Here is a 20,522-nt window from a genome sequence, read left to right on the forward strand (position 1 = left end):
AATTTCTTTATTTCATTTTATAAATATTTTAGAGGATATTCTTAGAATCCATTTATACATTTTCTTTAAAATTTTTAAATCAAATATCAAAGAAGAAGATTTTCAATTTTTATCTTTGTTATTTTTAATTTTCAAAGTAAAATATTTTCAGAGAATTGAAAATAAAAATTTGATAAACTTATGAGAAATCATTTTTACATTTTCACTATGTGAATGCACATGGATGGCCATTTATATTTATTCTTTAAAACAGAAAAAAATATGACACATTCATAAATTCATTAGAATTTTTTTTAAGTAAAAACCTAAATATTATGTCATTTTGCTAATGTCCTTTATATACTTTTATACACAAGTATTGCACAACTATATTTTAAGTATATAAAATTTAACAAAGAATTTTTATTTTTGATTTTTCTCTTGCGTTTTGTTATAAATTTCCTCTCTCCAGAATGAACATTTTATGTCCATGTTATTTTGTATTTTTTGAAATATTTTCAAGTACAAGTGTAAAGTGTATGTGTATAGTGGTGCATAGTGTGTTGTATGTGTATATATGGAATTTTATTTAGAAAATAAAATGTTAAGATTAAAGGATTTCTGTTGTTCAGAAATTTGAATTTTATTTTTTTTTTGTTAATATTATTTTCCTTTTTATTTGTTTTTTTTTTGTTTTTTTATTTTTCTTACCTGAAAATGCTTTTTACATCAAATGTATTAAAAGTCAGATTTTCTTATTTGTTTATGGCATAACAGTTTGGTTAGTTGTATATTGTAACACTATAATATTTTACTTTGGAAAGGAACTTTTATTAACCTACATTCATACATGTGTATAAATGCAATATAGTTGAACAAGTATTGAATTATTTCAATATGAGCATACCTGCTACCATAATATAATATAATATTTATGTATATATATATTCAGTAAATAAATAATATTGTTGTGTATATGAAAGTATCCTTAATATGGTATATTATTTAAATGCCTGAATTCAGTTTTATCCTGGAAAATACGTACCAAATATACAATAATAGTATAAGATTTTAATGTACACATACCTGAAAGATAGAACAAAAAGAAAGAATAAAATTAAATGAAAATGTCAAATTATTTAAGGATAATATAAAATAACATGGTTGGAAAGAAAGGCTTTTTTTTTGTTGTTGTGTGGATGTACAAATAACAACAAGAATCAATTAAATATTCTTGTTTTACGTATACATATACATATTAAATTTGTATACAAAATATACAAAAATCTGAGTGTTTTATTTCTGTTTTTTTTACCTCTTGTAAACAAAAATGATAAATCAAATTGGTGAATTGAAATTAAGATTTTATTTGCCTATAAATGATTGACTTATTTTCTATATAATATAAACATGTACATATATTTTTAAATATATATGTGCCTAAAGTGTATTTATATTACTTAATTCAAATATTTTGTTATATAGTGTAAGAATGAATATTAATACAGAATAATTCATGTAATAAAGGAAGTTGGAAGAGGTTGGGCATATAAGTAGTTGTTATTGAAAGCTAATTTTATATTTAGCACGAGTATTAATAGAAGCCTTTTTTCATAATTTTGATAAAATTTTTTGGGAAAAATGTAAAAATTTAACAAAATTTGAATTTGATACTAAAAAATTTTTCCAAACAAGTAGTGTTGCTTCCATAATGATAAGAAATTAATTATCAATTGAATTTTCAAATATCTGCTCTTTTAAGTAATGCCTATGCCAGTCAAGATAAACAGTTCGAACCGAACAGCAGCGTTTAAACATTTTTGAATTAAGATGGTTTTAAATTGTATTGGAAAATATAAGCAAAACCATATTTGGAATTAAAACCAATTTATAAGATTTTTAGGTAGAAAATTTAACAAAATAATGTAGGCACGTACGTATGTAAGAAAAAAATTAGTTTAATTGGAATTTTCATTATTGAATTTTATTTTAATTTTTAGTAAAAAAATTTTTGTTTATGAAAAATGCCTCCCTTATTTTGAGTTTTCCACCCTTTAATCCATTAAAACTTAAATTTAGAAATTTCCAAGACATTTAGAAATTTAGAAATTTCCAAGTTCTATCAAATATTAAAAATATTAAAAATGAATTTCTGACCGAGTACAAGTTTTCAAATTGTTATTACACTTTTGTATTTTAATTGTATAGTAGGTTTTGCTTTTTTGGTTTCGTTTAAATTTTCACTGCACGCTATTCTCTTCGAATTTCTTAAAATTAGAAAAAAATTCTTAGAATATTATAGATTTCAAGTTAATAAAAATTTTTAACATCAATAAATATTTCATTCTCAGTTAGAGTCTAATTTAAGGCGAATTGAATTTTGAGTTATAAAATATTTTCATTAGTAGTAATTTTATACACACTGTGCAAGGACATTCACTTGGCTTGAAATTAAGAATTTTTCCATTAAATGCACATATTATTTAAATTTTTGGTAAGAAAATTTCGCATTCGAGTTTTAAAGAATTCCCATATATATATATAGAATTTAATGTTATACAAGAAGAATAGAAGCTCTTTTTCTTGAATAACATAAAAATTTTTATTCGTTTCTTGTTTTTTTTTTATCATTTTTTCTGAATATTTTTAAAATATCTTATATTTGACATTGACTTTAATTTTTTTTTTAGTCAGCAAACACATGTCGTGATAATATGCATTCTAGATTTTATCCTATTTATACAATACAGAATTTTGACTATGAAATGAAACTATAAAAAGAAATCATTCACGCATTCCATTTAGTTTTTGTTTCTTTTTTGCTTTTATTTTTAACGCCAGCCATATTTTTGCACATAAATAGGCGGAATTCTGTAAAAAACAAATTTTTTTTTGTTCTAAATAAACAGAGCAAGGAAAATTTAAAACTAACAAAATAACTTTCAAACACTTTGAATAGTTAAAAAAAGAAACCCGTTCCAAATTTTTTTTTTATTTATTTAAGATTGCGAGAATGTTAAATGGCATCGTTGTTTTTGAATATGAAAAAAACAGTATAAAAAATTTTAATGGAAAGGGAGTTATTTTTGTATTACATACAAAATGGCTAGAGTGTAAATAGAAATTTGGAACAATTGAGATAAAAGAGGAAAATTTTATATTTTACTTTTAAATTTTTAGTAGATTGTTGCGAAAATTTATGGAGAACTGCTCATTTATTTCTTTAATTTGACTTTTTTTTTGTCTATCTGAGTGTTTATAAACTTTACAGACTTGCATTTTATCTGTACAAATTTATATTTTTTGGTTAAACTATTTTCTAGGGGTTAACAACTTACTTAGCACTAAGTTCATTCTCCGAAACACAACAATTTTACCGTCTCCCTCCTCGTTACGTTAATAGTTTAAAATGCATATTATTATTGGAATGCAGAATTATTAACAGAAATGAAAACTTTAATAAATCAGCTTTATTTATATGATTTTCTTAAACATTTTTTCGTATGTTATGCATCAGCCCCCGAAAGTATGCAAATTTTCAACATTATATTATCAGACAGTTGCTCTGTTCCAAAACAAGATTTTACTTGAGATTAAGACCGTAATTTCTATACATTTTCGATGGACTTCAATTCAACTACAGCAACGTAAAAATTATTTACGATTATACTAACAATTCTTTTCTTTTAAAGTTCATTTCATAGTTTTCGCCTCATTTTATGTTTTTTTTGTTATTAACATTTTATTTTTGTTTTTAATTTATAAGTATACTAATTAGTTGATATCAAAGGACTATTAAAAGATCTTTTTTTTTTTTGAAAGTATTTTTTTATATTCTTTTACGAATTCTTTTGCATTTGTGTACTGTGCGCTTTGCAATGTAATTTTAAATAATTTTTTTTTTTTGGAATGAAAATTTTATTTTCTATATTATTTGTGACTCATTTATTTGGAGTTGTAGAAAAAATATTGACTCTTCAGAGTTTTTAAATAGCAAATTTCTTAATACCATTTTTTCTTGTTTTTCAATACCATACACAATTACGATGGCATTTTTACATACAAGTGTATCTGTACGATCTATGAAGATTTTATACAAAAATAAATAGTTTTTGATAATTGAAATCAGTTTTTATTCAACACAATTTTTAAAATGACTAATATTTCTGTTTTGTGTTGTCTCTAATAATAGAACTATATTTAAATTATCATTAAATGATTTCAGGATAGTACCCTGGTTGTAATTGAAAATTTCCCCAGACAAGATTTTCCATATTTCGAATTATAGTAATAAACAAAAATATGGCCATTTTAAATATGGCCATATTAAATATTTTACTAAATAAAATTCCAATATTTTGCAATAGAACTCTGAAATTCAATTAATTACTCTTAGTAAATGAATTTTTAATATGAGTCGAGTAAAACTAGTGAATATCAATCCGAATTTGAAAAAAAAAATATTTCTTTTAACTTATTAAAATCTTCCCCCACAAAATACAAACAGTGTTTCAGGAAATTCTTAATATCTATCTTAAAAAATATTATTTCCGAATTAAATTTAAAATTTTTTATCTGTCCGCATATAAATGAATTATGATACTTATGATTATTTGTACATTATAATGAAAATAATTAATAATGCATAATATAAAATATAAGCAAAAAATTTTCAATGCATAAAATATAAGCGACCTTGTCTAAGTTATTCATTTTTTCTTCTTTTTTTATCTACATAGCAATAAATTTATGCAAATAACATGAAAAAAAAGCATTAATATTAATTTATATTTAAATATATAAAAAACATAAACTATAAGATGGGTCGCCTCCATATTATGCTCTTTAATATTAATAAAAATAACTAACTATGATGAGTTTTGGGGTAACACAATTTCTTTTAATGTTCATAAGGTATGTAGTTATTTATAATATATAGATGAATGTATATAGAGTCAAGCTCTTTAAAGTAATGCACATTATATAAAATAAATGTAAAAATATTTTACAATTTATACAACAATATAATGAATTTTTAATGGCCAAATCGATGCATCAAAAAAGTTTACTGCTCCAACAAAAATAATTTTCATTTAATAGTTTTTTGGTATTCTTTGTAAATTTTAAAAAGAAAAAAGAGAAACACCTTCAATATTCTTCTTCAATTTTCTTCTTATTTTCTCTATTTTTCTTTCTCAAAAGAAATTTCTATTTTTGTCGACTTGTAATGGAGTGAAAAATGAAATAAATTCGGATCAAGTTAATGGTTTCTAAAATAGCACATTTCCCATTCAAATAATTGAGGAACACAATCTGTTGTCTATTTAAATTACTTTCATTAAGATATTAAAAATTATTGCATACATTTAGGATGAGAAAAATAAACAAAAAAAAAATAATTAATAGATGCGATACCAAAATGGTCATCTATTTTGCTTTCATAGAAATTTCGAAAAGCATGTAGTTTGAGAAATGTAAGGTATCAAAGCGGTAACTTCGAATTAGATGGAAGTGAAAATTTAATTTAATGAAATACATTATTCATTAGTGTCTGAGATGACTGTAAATTTCAACTGCCATTTTTATCATGGTAGAAAATCCAGTAATTACTTGCATACTGGATTATTTTAATTTGCAAAATTTAAAAAATGTTTTCGGTTTCGATACAATAAATTGTCGAAATATTGTATTTTTAAGATTTGAGATGAGGATCTCAAAATTTTAAGGGGCTATTTTGTTTTTTTCTATCAAAATAAGTTTTTAGTAAAAATCTATTTGTATGAAAAGTTAAGCTTTCTATCTTAAGTTTGTTTTCTTAAAGGACTTTCATAAACAGACACACGAACGAATAAACAATCGGAAAATAACAAGCTCTTTCTTCCAAACTTCTTTTCCTTGGAAAAATTCTAAAAAGGCAATAATTTTAATATTACTTCGTAATCAAGAGACAACATTTTACAATATCTATATGTATAGGAAAACAACATGAAATTTAAAAGATGGAAAAAAACTGTAAGGACTAAAAGAAAAGGCTTATAAAAATGTCATTAATCATAAAAGTGCAACAAAATTTATGCTAATTTCTTGTGGTTTTTTCTTTTCTTTGCTTACCAAAAAAGACATTTTAATATCGAAAAATGAATAAAAATCCTTTATAATACAAAATAAAAGAAAAAAAAAACATATTGTTGTATACTGAATATTAAATTTACTTATTTATTTCTAAAGAAATCTCAGTAGAATTTTTGTAGTTTTATTTTTTCTAACAAATTTAAATTACGAGCATTTCTTGTTTAAAAGAAAATATTTTTAAAAATACAATATTTGCTTTTATATGTACAATAAATCAACAAGAGAATTATTCTGCAATAGTATCGTATATTTTGATTTTAAAAATGTACATAGGTTTAAATGTACAAAATATGGAAGGTATATATACATTACTACATATATAATATAAATGATACTTTAAGTATAAAATACGGAAAAATTGTTCTTTAAATTGTGTGAGAAGAGAATACAAAAATGTTTTGGAAATATTAGCATATAATTGAATTTTTGTTAACCTATTACGGGTTGAAACAGAACTGAGTTGCTCGTTTAGAATATTTGAAGCTAAATTGCTAAAAACATGTCTAAGTTTCAAAGCAGAATTTTCGTATTTATTGAAAATTTTGGCTTCATTTTTGTATTCTATAATGAAAATATGTATTAGTCTTTAAGAAAATAATAATATTTAAGTACTATTTTATACAACTGTTCGGTAATGGGTTAAAAAAATATATTTATATATACAATACAATGTAAATTTTGATCGGTCATTTAGTCTAAATATCGTTCGCAGCAGAATGCATTTTTGTATTCTAAAAAAATTTTACTACTAATAGTTATGTAGCAAATTAATGATTAGCAGGTGTTAGCTTTCTGTTCAATTTGACATCACCACAAGAATAGCATAACAATACAAAAAAAAAAAATATTAACAACGGTAAAGATTTACTGAATTTTTGTGTAACCCATTAAAATACAGCAGTAGTTTTTATTCACCTCAATAACAAAAAAAATGTATTGTAAATTTTGTATAGAATATCACTACAATGGTGATGTATACTGAAACTACAGTAATTTTAACTTCAGTCTCTCAGTTAACTTGATATTGTAGACGAGTATACATTTTGTTTACGTGTTTACAATTCAGAATTTTTTTATAGAAGCAATTGTACAGCACTCTTTTAGGCGCACATCTTATAAATATTATTAAAAATAATTTTAATATAGTAATTTTATTCTGCAATTAATTTGACTGGTTAAAGCTGCTTATGATAGCACTTTGAATTTTCTTTTTTCTCTCCATATTTCTCTTCTCTTTTTTAACACGAATACAAAAATTACAATTTGTACATATGAATACTTGTGAATTCTTGAATTTATATGTATGTATATGCGGATTTATATACATAACGCTTATATATACAATATTCTAATATATAAGAAAAAAAAAAACAATATGCTGTAACAGGTCGAATAATAATATTGAGAAAGTGAAAATCGAATTTTAATAGCACTTTAACGTACCCGTATTATACTATTATACCGTTATTATATGCCGTTATTTTTTATAAATTATGTACCAGTTATACTGTTTTTTTTATATTATACATACTTAGCAATTTTATGAAATTTTTTTTTGCCCGATTTTTTATGGCTCAATATTTGCATTTATTTTATATATGAAATATACAGGTAAAACTATACAAGTTTATTATAATATATATGAGGGTGTATTCAGAGGATGACTTGCTCGAAAAAGAGAAAATATATTATCGGAAACTGTACTACATATGATATTTTTCTTGTTTTTTGGTATACACATTTATTTCGATTGTGTTTATTTGAAAGAAAACGCTTACAATTTTAATTTTCCGTATCTTCGTTCAGCATCATTTCTCTATGGTAACATATTTTCTGAGAAAACTGTGAGCAGTTCTCTTATTTTTTCTTTTCATTACAGTTAATTTTTGCCACTATTTTTCAACCATTATCATTAACATTATTATAGTCGTAAAAATTTCTTAATGGGATTTCAGTATTTTCTTTTACTTTGAATGTGCCTCGAATTTGTGCTGGTATTAATTTTATTTTTTATTTTACTTTTTCAGCACATTAAGGACTTTAAAAATGCTTTTTCCTCTTTTTAAAATTTTCTTATAATAGTATAAAAGAAAGAGCATTTATTTATTTTTTTTTTGTTTCATAATAAAAATATAACAAAAGTAAATTTTTCATTTCAAAGAATCAATGAAATTTCTTTTTTTTTTTTCTGTTTTGCCTCTTCTGCTCATTTCAAAGATTTTCAGTACGAGAACAGAAAAAAAGAAGAGATTTTATCCAATATCGCACTATTTTATATAAAAAAAATGAATTTTAACTAAATATTTGCATAGATTAGTCCTTTATTCTTAAGTTTTTTGCCTTTTAACTTTTCCAAATTTAAAATAATTTTTAATTTAAGTGCATTTTACAAGAAAAAGAGAAAATTTAGATTTGGTTGAGGAAAAGATGAGTTAAGGAAACGTAGTAATTTTAGTAGAACAAAATTTATATTGCAGAATCAAAGAAAATTGCTGAAAACTATTATTGCATTTAAATTGAATGTTGCATTTTATTCATTATTTTCATTAATTTAATGGTAATTATTTTGAATAGTTGAGACGCACACTTTATATATGGATTGCCGATTTTCTATTCAATAGCACAAATTTTACGTTAGAGTTATGATGTAATATAATCAATTCAGACACTTATAATGATTCTCCAATATTTTGTATTTTCCAAATAATACTTTAGTTAACAACAACCTAAAGAAAGTGTTATATTATTGTAAGTACAGGTAAGCCAGTATTATATTAATCATAATTCATATATGTTCATATTTAATAAAATTTTTTTATATTTTATTAATTTGAACAAACATTTATTTATACTTGTAATCTTCATGTACATGTATGTATGTGTTTATGCCGTATCTCCTTGCATTTTATATTACTATCAAGAAATAGAGTTCCTATTATTATCCCAACATTCTCTAATTACTTCAAAATTTCTTTGTTTTGAAAAAAAAGTAACAAACACCATGATTCTGTACACTTACATCGAAAAAAAAACATTTATTTAAATTATTATAAAACATTTAACAAAATATAATTAATAATCGTAAGGTCCTTATATAAATAATAAATTTCTTTTATTTTTTAAAGGTAATTAAAATTATGAGCATTTAATTTTATGTCCTGGCTGGTAAAAAATTTAACTTGTATAATGTGAACAATTCCCCTTATAAATTATTTTATAATATTACACGTATGTGCGTGCGTATATAACGCAAAAGACCTCGATGAAGGAACAATTACCTATATACATAATAATTTATACAAGATTTCATTATAAATTTTTATTCATTCAATTATTTACAAAAAGATATAAGGTATGTAATGAAAAATTAAAAGGTACAAGGTAAATAATTATCCAGAAAAAAAAAGCATAAAAACAAGAGAAAAATAAAAGTAATTGGTGGGAAATGGCAGCGAAAGGTGATTTTATTTTTAAATTCTACACCGTAAAAATATTTATTTTCCATATATGATATAGTGTAGACTATAATATGAGAATGTTCGGGTGGAAAATTTTATTCGAGTAAACCTTTTGATTTTAGAGCATTTTATACGCCCCTTACAACCTTAATATGCTTTACGTATATGGTATAAACGGAATTCTACTCAAATCGTTTTCAAAGTTAACAATGAAATTTATATTTTAGCTAGAATATTTAATTCTTTTAAAAATATTGATGAAGAATTATTAATGTTACATAAGATATTTTAAACTGGAAAGAGAAAATCAGAATATGTGATGAATTTAAAAATACTTGATATTAGGTGTCTTATTTACAATAGCGAGATTGATGCGCATTTATAAATATTAAATACATTCTCAAATAAGCTTTCCAAATCTATTTGCTGTATATACATTACAATTATCACTCATGTTCCTCAGCACCCGAAAAAACTTTTGTGGTTTGAGTGTTTTGTAAAAAAAACCGTTTATTTTTCATATAAATATAGAAAAGGTCCTACAGTTGTTGATTCACTATTATTGTTGAAGCAAGAAATCTGATATATACAGAAATTCTAAGAGGATATTTCTAAGAATTCAAGATTCCTTTCATTATGTTAATTACAATTACCAAATTTAAAAGTAATTTTTTTGAGAAAAATTAAAGACTTTTATAAACTAATAAAACCAGTGATTATTTCTAAATAATATGAGACAGCCAGTTATTCTTTTTATTCCCACACTTGTTGTCTTCAATGCCTTGTCTGAGTAAGAGAAAAAACTAAGAGTTAAACTCATCCTGTCAAGCCACTCCTCTGGTACTTACACATTATTTTGAAATTATATTCACATAATCAGTTGAATCCAATAGTAATTTCCATTTATTTTTTTGAAATTTCCAAAATATGGTGTAAATTATATTGAAGGACTTTTAAAAATATTTGTATATGATGACTGCTTAACTATGAACAAATATAATAACTTAACATTTTAGAAGTTTTAAAAAAGAGAATTACAAGTTATGGAAATAAAATATGCAATTTCCTGCTGTATGAAGCTTTTTAAAAATAATAAGTACACATCCAATTCAATGGTTTGAAGAAAATTTTTTCCGGCAAATTAATTTTCCTTCAACTCTTTTCAGTATTCTATTGAAAATTTTGTAATTAAAATTGAATGAATTGAGAGATTTCTTAATAGAATTGCATTTTTTATTTTTATTTTTAAGTTTTCAATTTTTAATTTAATTATTTTTGTCATACACCAATTAAAAATAGTATAGTGTTCTTGAATTATGAATAATTCTAATAAAAAAAAAATAAATTATAATTTTTTAATTACGAATCTACCATTATTTTCATAACTTAATTTATTATAAAATACAATTGTTTCTTTTCTAATGAAAAGTTAATTTAGTTTGAAATTATTGCAACAGTAGCATTATACGAAAAATAAAATTGCTTAAGTGAACTCTATTATGCATAATTCAAGGTATTTTCCTTTCAAAAAAAAAAAAAAAAATTGTAAGATGTGTGAATAATTTTCGACCCATGTAGCAAAGTTTAAATCCATATAAACTTTTAGATAATGTGTGTATGTGCAAATGTAATTATTCTAACTTTAAAAAAATTATGTTTGTTTTTTTGTTTTTGGAATAATATTGCAGAAATAGATTGCAAGGACATTCTTTCATTTCAAAAAATAAAAAAAAACCAACAATTTGTATGAATATGTAAATGTTTTGCGATTCGAATATTTACAGTGAAACTAAAAAATTCATTGTACACAAGATTGTTTTATAATGAGTTCTTGTTGAGTTTTTAACACGAAATTCATCTTTTATATTTCCACTAGATATATGAAAATGTGAAGCATTTATTCTTCTTTCTCAGACTGTTACCGTCGCAAGTGTATATATTTAATTAATAAGAATGGAATCAGAATCTGTCGAAGTAAAATGTGCAATTTTAAAAAGCATTATCTACCGACCCCGCTTCGCAGTTAATTTCCTGGTTATAAGCTTTATATTTTCGAAATTTAATAACAGAAAATGGTCACATATTCAAAACTGTACAAAAATCTGCCTTACAAAATACAAATATCGTAAAATAGAATATTAATGCTCGGGAATTTTTCAATTTCACTGTATATACGTTAAAAATTAAATTTAAGGGTGCAAATTTTCCTCTTATACTCACTTTGTTTTGTTCTCATTTTTTATTACCATGTACTACTTGTATGAATATTACTTGTACTTGAAACATTGTAGCAAATACGATGAACGATTTGTCAATTACATAATTATGTATGTATGTACGTTATATTTGAAACAAAAAAATTCTAATTAAAGTATAATGAATGACAACAATAACTAATAAAATAAAAATTACACCATATTTTGTTCTAAATTCGACTGGAAGGTTCTTTTTTTCATTTCACATTTTTAACCTTCATAATTTTAAATACAAAACCAGCACATATTCTACATTATATATATTATAAAAACTGAATTACAAAATACATGGAAATATTTATTTAGAAATCCTTTTGAAATTTCCTAACAAATTATTGATAATTGAGGACATTAGTTTGTTTGTTAATCTGCTATGTTACCTATATTTGCAATTGAATATCATATTATAAATAATTGTCCTTTTCAATTATTGTACAAATCATTAGGTATTGTTGATATTCAAGTATGTTGAAAAATCCTTTGGAAAGATGAGTTTTTAATATGAATTTTTTTGGAAATAAGGAATAATTATTGTATGTGAGGTGTTTCTCATGCAAAAGCCTAAAAATTTTCGAAATTTACAACTAATCAATAGAAATTATACCATATCTGTAATAAATAGCAAGTTAATGTGCATTTGTATGAATTTTGTATGAATAAGAATTTATGCCATATAGAGAATTTCACTGAAGGAAAGGAGATTATAATCAAAGCATTTGCAATTTGTTAATTACATAAAGGACATAATTTTTACATTGTTTTTGGATATTTTTGAATTTGAATTCTGATGCAGACATTATATTGATAATGACTACAAAAACGTGTAACGTGGTACTTAATTTTGAGAATTTTGAAATATCATAAACACTTGCAGCATTACACTGTAAGTAGAATTGTTTATTTGTAGACTTTTGAATTTGCGTTCAAATATTGTTTTGTATTTGTGTTATTTTGTGTTTTATTTTTGTTTTAGTCGTACGAAAAATTTTGAATATTTGAATTCAAAATATTTTGTATCTGAATAACTTTAATTATTATAGCAACACTTTCATTTATAAACGTTACACGTTGACAGAATAAATATACTTTTTATAAAAAAAAATTTTGAGGATCAGTTTAATAAATGAGGTTACTCGAATTCATATCGCAGTTATCTGTAATACATTTTTATTTACATGCATTGAAAGAATACAGAGTGTTTCATTTAAAGGTGAATTGAAGAATTTATCTTTAGCAAGAAAAAATAGTCTTCTATCGCAATCGGTTTAAGAGGTGGGAGCTCTTGAATGTAAATTTTTTTTCTTTCATTTAACTGGAACTTGACTATAATTTAGTTTATATTAGTCTATTTCTATTTAGTGGAATAGTCTATTTTTAAGCACACAAAGAGTTTTATAGTACTGCTATTTCAGATATTATTTCTGAAAATTTTTTTCGTTCTTTTGTAAATAAGTGTACATTTTCGGTGGTGTAATAATTATGGCATACCTATTCGAAATACTTGAAGTTTCGGAAAGTCTGATTTGTTCACTTTAATAAGTAGTTATTGTCAATAACACGTGTTATTGTGGATATAAAATGGAGAAGCTTTTCTGTAGTTACCACCATACCACTGTGTATATACACTATAATAGCATTCCCGCTTATTTCTACGTACAAGTAAAATTTTATATTTATGTATTCGTATAGAATAAATTAAATTAAATCAGAACTATATTATTCATGCATATTTTAAAAAAATTATTTTGAATTTATAATATTATTTTTGTTTAAACAAAAAACCCGCACAATGATATCACCTTTAAAATTAAAATAATATTTAAATGGAAAATGAAATTTAAAATACCATTGAGGATGTTTCATAAGAATATTATATTGAGGTTAAGAACTTTTCTTCTTCGATTTTCTTTTATAATGAATTCAATGTAAGCGATTTTAAATTTAATATAAAAAAGTGAATTATGAATATAGTTTTAGCTTATCATATTCGATCACATTGTTACTAACAATATTATTGTGAGATTTTCATGGGAATTTCCTACTATTATTTACATTTTCTTTTAAGGCGTGGTACGCTTCTCCTTTTTATGGGTTCTGAATTAAATGATCAATAAGGTATGATATAGGTAAAATTAAATAATAACGATAATATTAAAATTTAGTTGTGTGTACTGAAATAAATGGCTGGCAGACTGACTTCTACCATTAATATGAAAAATAATTTAAAATATTTTCAATATTAAAATATTAAAAATTCAAAGTAAATTGAAATAATTTTTATTTTTTCTTTTTTTGCTCGCGTACATTTTTTTATTTTTCATTGTTAAAAACCACGTCCATTGAATTTTCTATTGAATTGGTAGTGAACAATGAAAAAATATTCTCTTTTCTTAAAATTAAATTCAATTTTATTTTTTACTTTGAAAACTGAATTATTCCCAAATGAAATGGTTGAAGTTCTTTGTAATGTTTTTTTTTTATATATATTCTACTAAAAACAGTGAAAAAAGCGAATATATATTAAGGATAATTTATGTTCTTGTTTTTTGTTATCCTATTAGAAATTAAAAAGAAAAGAAAATTAAATTTCATAATAAATGGTTATGTTTACTTATGTGGCTAGCGAGGTGTACGATAAATTTCCTGGCAAAAACTATTAAAAGCCAAGAACCATTAATTAGTGTTTTATGGTAAATTTTGAATAATGGCCACAATATAAATATATAAGTACATACTTAATTTAATTACCAATATCTAGTTAAGATTAATATTTAAATAGTTGGTTTATTAAACGCGAGTACTCTTAAAAGCAATTTTTTTTTTAGAAAAATAAATAAACTCTTAGTAGAATGACTTTTTATAAAATTTTTGAGATATGTATCTAAAAATTCCAAGAATTTAAAAAAAGTTTCCTATTAAAACAAAAAGATATTAAAAAAGAAAAAATTAATTTAACAAGAATAAAATTTGTCACGGATCAAATAAAATGTGAGCAAAAAGGATGTCTCTTAATTTATTGACATTGTAAAAAATTTGTCTCGAGTAGTGGCGGTTGCCATATAACAAGCTTGAAATATGATATTTTTTATTATATTTTATTTCTTCAAATCTACAAGATAATGAACGTGTCTAATAAAAGCAATATATCAGCTTTCATTTTTCTGTTTGGAAAAAAAGTAAGTAGAGTATAAGGATGAAGATAATAAAATGTTTGATAAATAATCAAGTACCAATATATTTTTAAAATATCAAGATCCTGTACGTATAGTCATGAATTTTTGAATTAAAAATAAATTCATTTTTGATTGCAATCAATAATTTTTTATAAGAATCCCTAAAAATATGCAATAATTACATTTGCAATATATGTGCCTATATTCGCGAGAAATGGAAAATATGGGAAAAGAAAATTTGAAATTATAAAAAAAAAAAATTATTTCTCTGTAAAATTATGCAACAAAAGGAAAACAAAAACAATTAAATCAATGTTATAATGCATAAAATTTTATGATACCCTTTTACATATTAATTTATTCCAATATTGACTACAGTATACAAAACATGAATTGAAAACATAAGAACATACTCGCAGTATTCATTATTCATTAATATTCTTTACATATCTAAAAGTCGATAATATTCCGGTCATTACACTATTTATATGTACATATACATATATGCAATGTACATAATATATATATATATATAGTGTTATTTCAATATTTAAGTAAAATATTATTTAAACAGCAAAAATTTTGAAAAAAAGAAAATTATAAAAGATCCTCTTACATGTTAACCATTTTGTACATCTATTCATAATCTTATGTTTGAATAAATACCTATATGCATACATGTATGTATGTATACATACAATGTCCATATGGTTAAATAAATTCAGTTTCTATGTAAAATATTCAAATGCTTGTATAAGTACGGAAATTTTATCAATGTACTCATTCAATATATTATACACTATATTACATCATATATATATATATATATGTATATGTAGATAGTTTCATAACACTAAATTTCATGACAATAAAATTTTATGATCCAAAAGCTTTTAGCTAAGTTTAAATTTTTCAAAAAGTTTACACACTTAAAGTACTTATATACTACATACGAGTATATGTGCTTGTCTAAAGGAATATGTATAATAATATAACATTTTTTATAGCTATAATACTCTAGATATATATAGTTACATAATATAGGTACATATTTAATAATTATATTTGCATATTCTTTTGCAAATTTTTACATACTAAAAGGACTAATACGTGTGAAACAAAAAATAACTCTTTGGTGTAGTCACAAAAATATTTTCAATTTTATTTTAAATTGAATCTACTTTTTATGTAATTTATGAAGCTATATATGAGTATTAAATATAATGACATACATATACACATTGTACATATTAATATTAACATAATATCCCAGTATAGATATACAAAACGAATACACAGGATAACATTTTGAGTTAAGTTAAAAATAAAAGGAGAACTAGATAAAGCATTCAATTAATAAAATTTGGTTATGTAAATTTTTAGAGTTTTCTAATAGTTGATCAAATAAAAAGCAAAAACAATAAGAAAAAAATTAGAAAAAAAAATATTTTGAGTATTAATAAATTTTGTCTCCTTTTCTGTTTTTGGGGAATCAAAATTGGGATATTAAAAATTATATCGCATTGTTTTCTATTGCATAAAATGTTAAAGATTAGGGAATTAAAAATTTTCAAATTTATTTTATACGAACGATTTTGTTTGATTATTTTGCAAATAAAATTTTTTTTTTAATATTTTTAATATTATTAAAATATTTTGTTTGAGTTTTTGTGAATATTGTAAAATGATAGCATTTAGATTTTAATAATGTTTTGGTTGTTAATTAAAATGCACTTAGAAAATTATACTGTTATAGTTTCGAAAATTTACGATTTTAAATTTTGAAAATTACTCATATTTTAGAAAATATCTATTGATTACTATAAGATTTTATTTTTACCAGATTTTTTGTGCATATTGACAGATACATTTAACTTCAAAATCATGCAACATAGAGTAACCATCGGTGGCTTGTTTTACAGATAATCCATTGCTTTTTTTAATATTTGATTTTCCGTCTTACATTTAATTAGATTTAAGAAGCAGTTTTCAAGATAAAGCTTGTTAAAATAAGAATTTTTGTTTCGAATTTTTTGTTTAAAACTCGAAAATTTTCGGTAGAAAAATTGAAAGGTTGCGAAAATCTACGATATCGACAATCTTTTCTACAAAGCAATTAAGTAAAAACCTTGGAAAGCAGATATATAGATAATATTATTGTAGTATAATAATAATATTATTCTTACTACAATCTACATTTCAATTAGAATCTGCAATCTACTTTCCAATTAATGTTTTTTTTTTTAGATTTCATAAAGGATATTTAAACACGTTGAGCAAATGGTTATATCTGTAACAATATAAGCTTTACATAATTAAAATAAGAGATAAAAACATCTGAATTTTGTTTTTAATTACGTTGAGTGAAAAGATAATCAAAAGATGCTAAGTAGTACTTTAAAACTTTTGACAGTTTCAAAAATTTTGTACAGTGAAGCAAGAATAATAACTTAAATCACCTCAAATCGTATATTTTAGCGAGTAAAATTAGAGCAAGAAATTAATTCGGCAGTGCTGTTTTGAAGATGCATCTTTATTTCGTGTACGTCCATTTAACTGCATCAAAGCGAAATTTTAAAGAAATCATAATTGTTATTTTAACGTCTATCTTTGCATCCTTGTTTCGATTATATGAATAGCTCTATTTACATTTCTTAAAAAGTAAAATGCATTTTCGCATTTCTATGAAATGCATTCAAAATCGGCATGTAAAATTTGTTGCCATCACATTATCTACCCAACTGTTTTCGGTACAATCAGTAAAAAGAGAATTTTTTGCAGCTTAAAGGCTAAGGCATGCTGAACTGCATTACATCCAAATTTCAACAGTACAAAACCTTATATTAATTTAATTTAATCAAAATTTATTATCAAACATGATCGATTAGATCTTATATTTGGGTATCATAAATTAAAATTTAGAAACTTGAAAATAATAAATTTAAAAAATTTTCTCATTTTCCTAAACAATTTATTGAAATTCTTATTTGTACTTAAGAATAAAAATCTTAGAATTCTATTCTTCAATAAAAAGTGTTTGTTATATTAAATCACGTTTTTCTATCAAAAAATAATAAATAAAAGAATTTTCAAATTGTTTATTTTATTATACAATTATTTTCATTCAAAATATTTACAAATACAACTTGTTATATAGAATCCTTGTTTTATAATAAAATGTTCTTATGTTCCTAAATACAACAGAAACAGAACATGGTAATCAGAGAAATCAAAGAAAAATTTCTATCAATCTTTTAGGGTTGAGCACCAGAAATCATTTTATTTCTTTTTTTACATGAATCTATGAAAATTTTGCAAGTTTTAATTAAATTTGTTCATTTACATGGAAAATCATAGCGCTTCTCAAACCATTTTAATATTTAAATAGCATTAAGAAGAAAAAATCAAAATAATAAATAAAAGGCAAAAATATTTATAAAGTGAGAATTGCATACATACACATGTACGTATACAAATACAATATACAGTTATCTCACAAAAATTCTATAAAGGACAAATTTGGTTCTTGTTTTAATAAAAACACATAAAAAAAAGTGGTCTCATCTATAAGGACGGCTAAAATTTTTTATTCTTTTCTCTTTTTTTTGTTTTTGTCCTTTTTTCTTAATTTTCATTCATTTTATTGTTCATTTAAATAAATTATAGAGTTTATTAAATTTTGTAAGTTTTTTTATTTTTTTTTGTTTTGTTATTGGTGCATGTCAACAACCACTACCTGATAAAATCAAAAAATTCATTTTCTATCTTTAATCAACAACATATTGTTGTATACCTTGAGTCCTTTTTACAAGGACATGAGATAAAAAAAAACAGACACAAAATATAAATTTAAAGAAAACAATTTACAATATTATAGAAAGCAATCAAGGATATATTATGTTTATTTTTATGTATACCGTATGTATGTTTGTATATATCCACAAAATATCTATTTACAATAAAGTTAAGTAATTTTAAAGAAGGGAGAGAAAAAGTAGAAAATGAACTCTTTATATTTCATTATTGGAAAGAAAGCACAGGTCTTGAATTGAGTAGGTGTAAATTCTTTATTATTTTCAAATTTATCTCGTGCATTTGGTCGTATATAAACAAACTTTTAATAATTTTTTTTTGTTTGTTTTTTTTTTTCTGTGTGTATTCATCATGAATTTTAAGTGGGTTTCAATAATCTTATGTTATGCTTCATAATTTTGCAAGAAAATCGATTTTTTATATACCCAAGTAGCTGTTTGAATAAAATCTGATTAATGGACTCTATAGTATCTAAAAAGTTCATCTTAGAATGTTTTCTAACTTTCTAATAGACTATCAAAATATTTAGTAATTTACAATGAACTGTAGAAAATATAACAAATATTTAAGATTTAATGCAGCGGTTTGGTGGTTTGTGAAGTGAATCGGAAATTCTATCTAGATTTTCATATTTTTTTAAAATGTTGATATATTTTAAATTTGAACTTAATTATATTAAAACACTTTAAATATGAACAATATTTTTTGTGTAAATTAAAATCTAATTGAGTAAAATGTAAATTTTGTGTAAATTCACACTAAATGTAAAACTAAAAAGAATAACATGAAATCTTACATTTAGAATGAAAGTTATAGCAACCACAAAATTTTAAGACTTTTAGCGAAGAATAATTTCATTTAGTAAAATTTTAAATATTAAATTGCAATTCAAAATTTAAGTATATTGAAAAAATTATATTAGAAAAGAAGAACTTTTAAATTGTTTGGGATTTTCTTTTTCGAAAAATTAGGAAACCTGAAAATTTATGGTAAAATCTTTGTTAAAAATTAAAAAATTGTATTGACATCTAATAATTTATTATGGGACTTAACTCTGAACAAAATGTGAATAAAATTTTTAAAGTTTTCTAGAACAATATTACCTCCTTTACCTTTTGATATCTAAGCTAACTAACTAAAAGTTTTATTTTTAGTAATTTTTGTTGCTTTTTAATATAATTCAAAATTAGAAACAAAATAGCAACACAGATAACAAACCCCATGAATTTTTTTAGCAACAATTTATGGGATCTACTTTCTCACTTCAATATCTGAAATCTGGTGAGGTTGTATTATAGTGCACCTATTTGCTGCAAAATTTTAGAAAAAATTGAATTTTATTTAATGTAATGGTTAAATTGCAGTAAGTAAAATAATATTAGCCAAATGACCAATAGGAGAAAGGTTTTACCATTATGATCATGTCAATAGTTACCATGTCAATGGCTACTATACCAGTACTTAAACTTTAACTAAATTTTTAGTCTTATTTTTATTATTCTTGTCCATGTTAATTATTTTGCCATTTATTAACAATGTAATCGTTTACTAAATAGTAGAATATAAGATAAATTTGAAAATTTAATTCAGAAACAATATTGTCCTAATTTGAAAAATTATTGTTAACTATTTGAATAAATTATTATAAAATTAATTTATTTTCATATTTTAAGTATATGTGAGCTACATACTTGAAATTTATTTATTGTTTT

At 23.0% G+C, this 20,522-nt stretch overlaps 1 protein-coding gene across 1 annotated transcript in view; it reads right to left on the bottom strand.

Moving 5' to 3' along the window:
- Nucleotides 1-921: 921 nt before the first annotated feature.
- LOC129615159 (sugar transporter SWEET1-like) overlaps nucleotides 922-20,522 on the bottom strand; it is a 322,754-nt gene continuing 303,153 nt past the window's right edge. Inside the window, exon 12 of the mRNA XM_055530253.1 lies at nucleotides 922-1,065. Coding sequence (XP_055386228.1) covers nucleotides 1,051-1,065 — 15 coding nt within the window. The 3' untranslated portion in view covers nucleotides 922-1,050. The remainder of the gene's footprint in view (nucleotides 1,066-20,522) is intronic.

This window comes from Condylostylus longicornis, unplaced genomic scaffold (assembly GCF_029603195.1).
Source record: "Condylostylus longicornis isolate FDR11 unplaced genomic scaffold, ASM2960319v2 ptg000135l, whole genome shotgun sequence".
NCBI lineage: Eukaryota > Metazoa > Arthropoda > Insecta > Diptera > Dolichopodidae > Condylostylus > Condylostylus longicornis.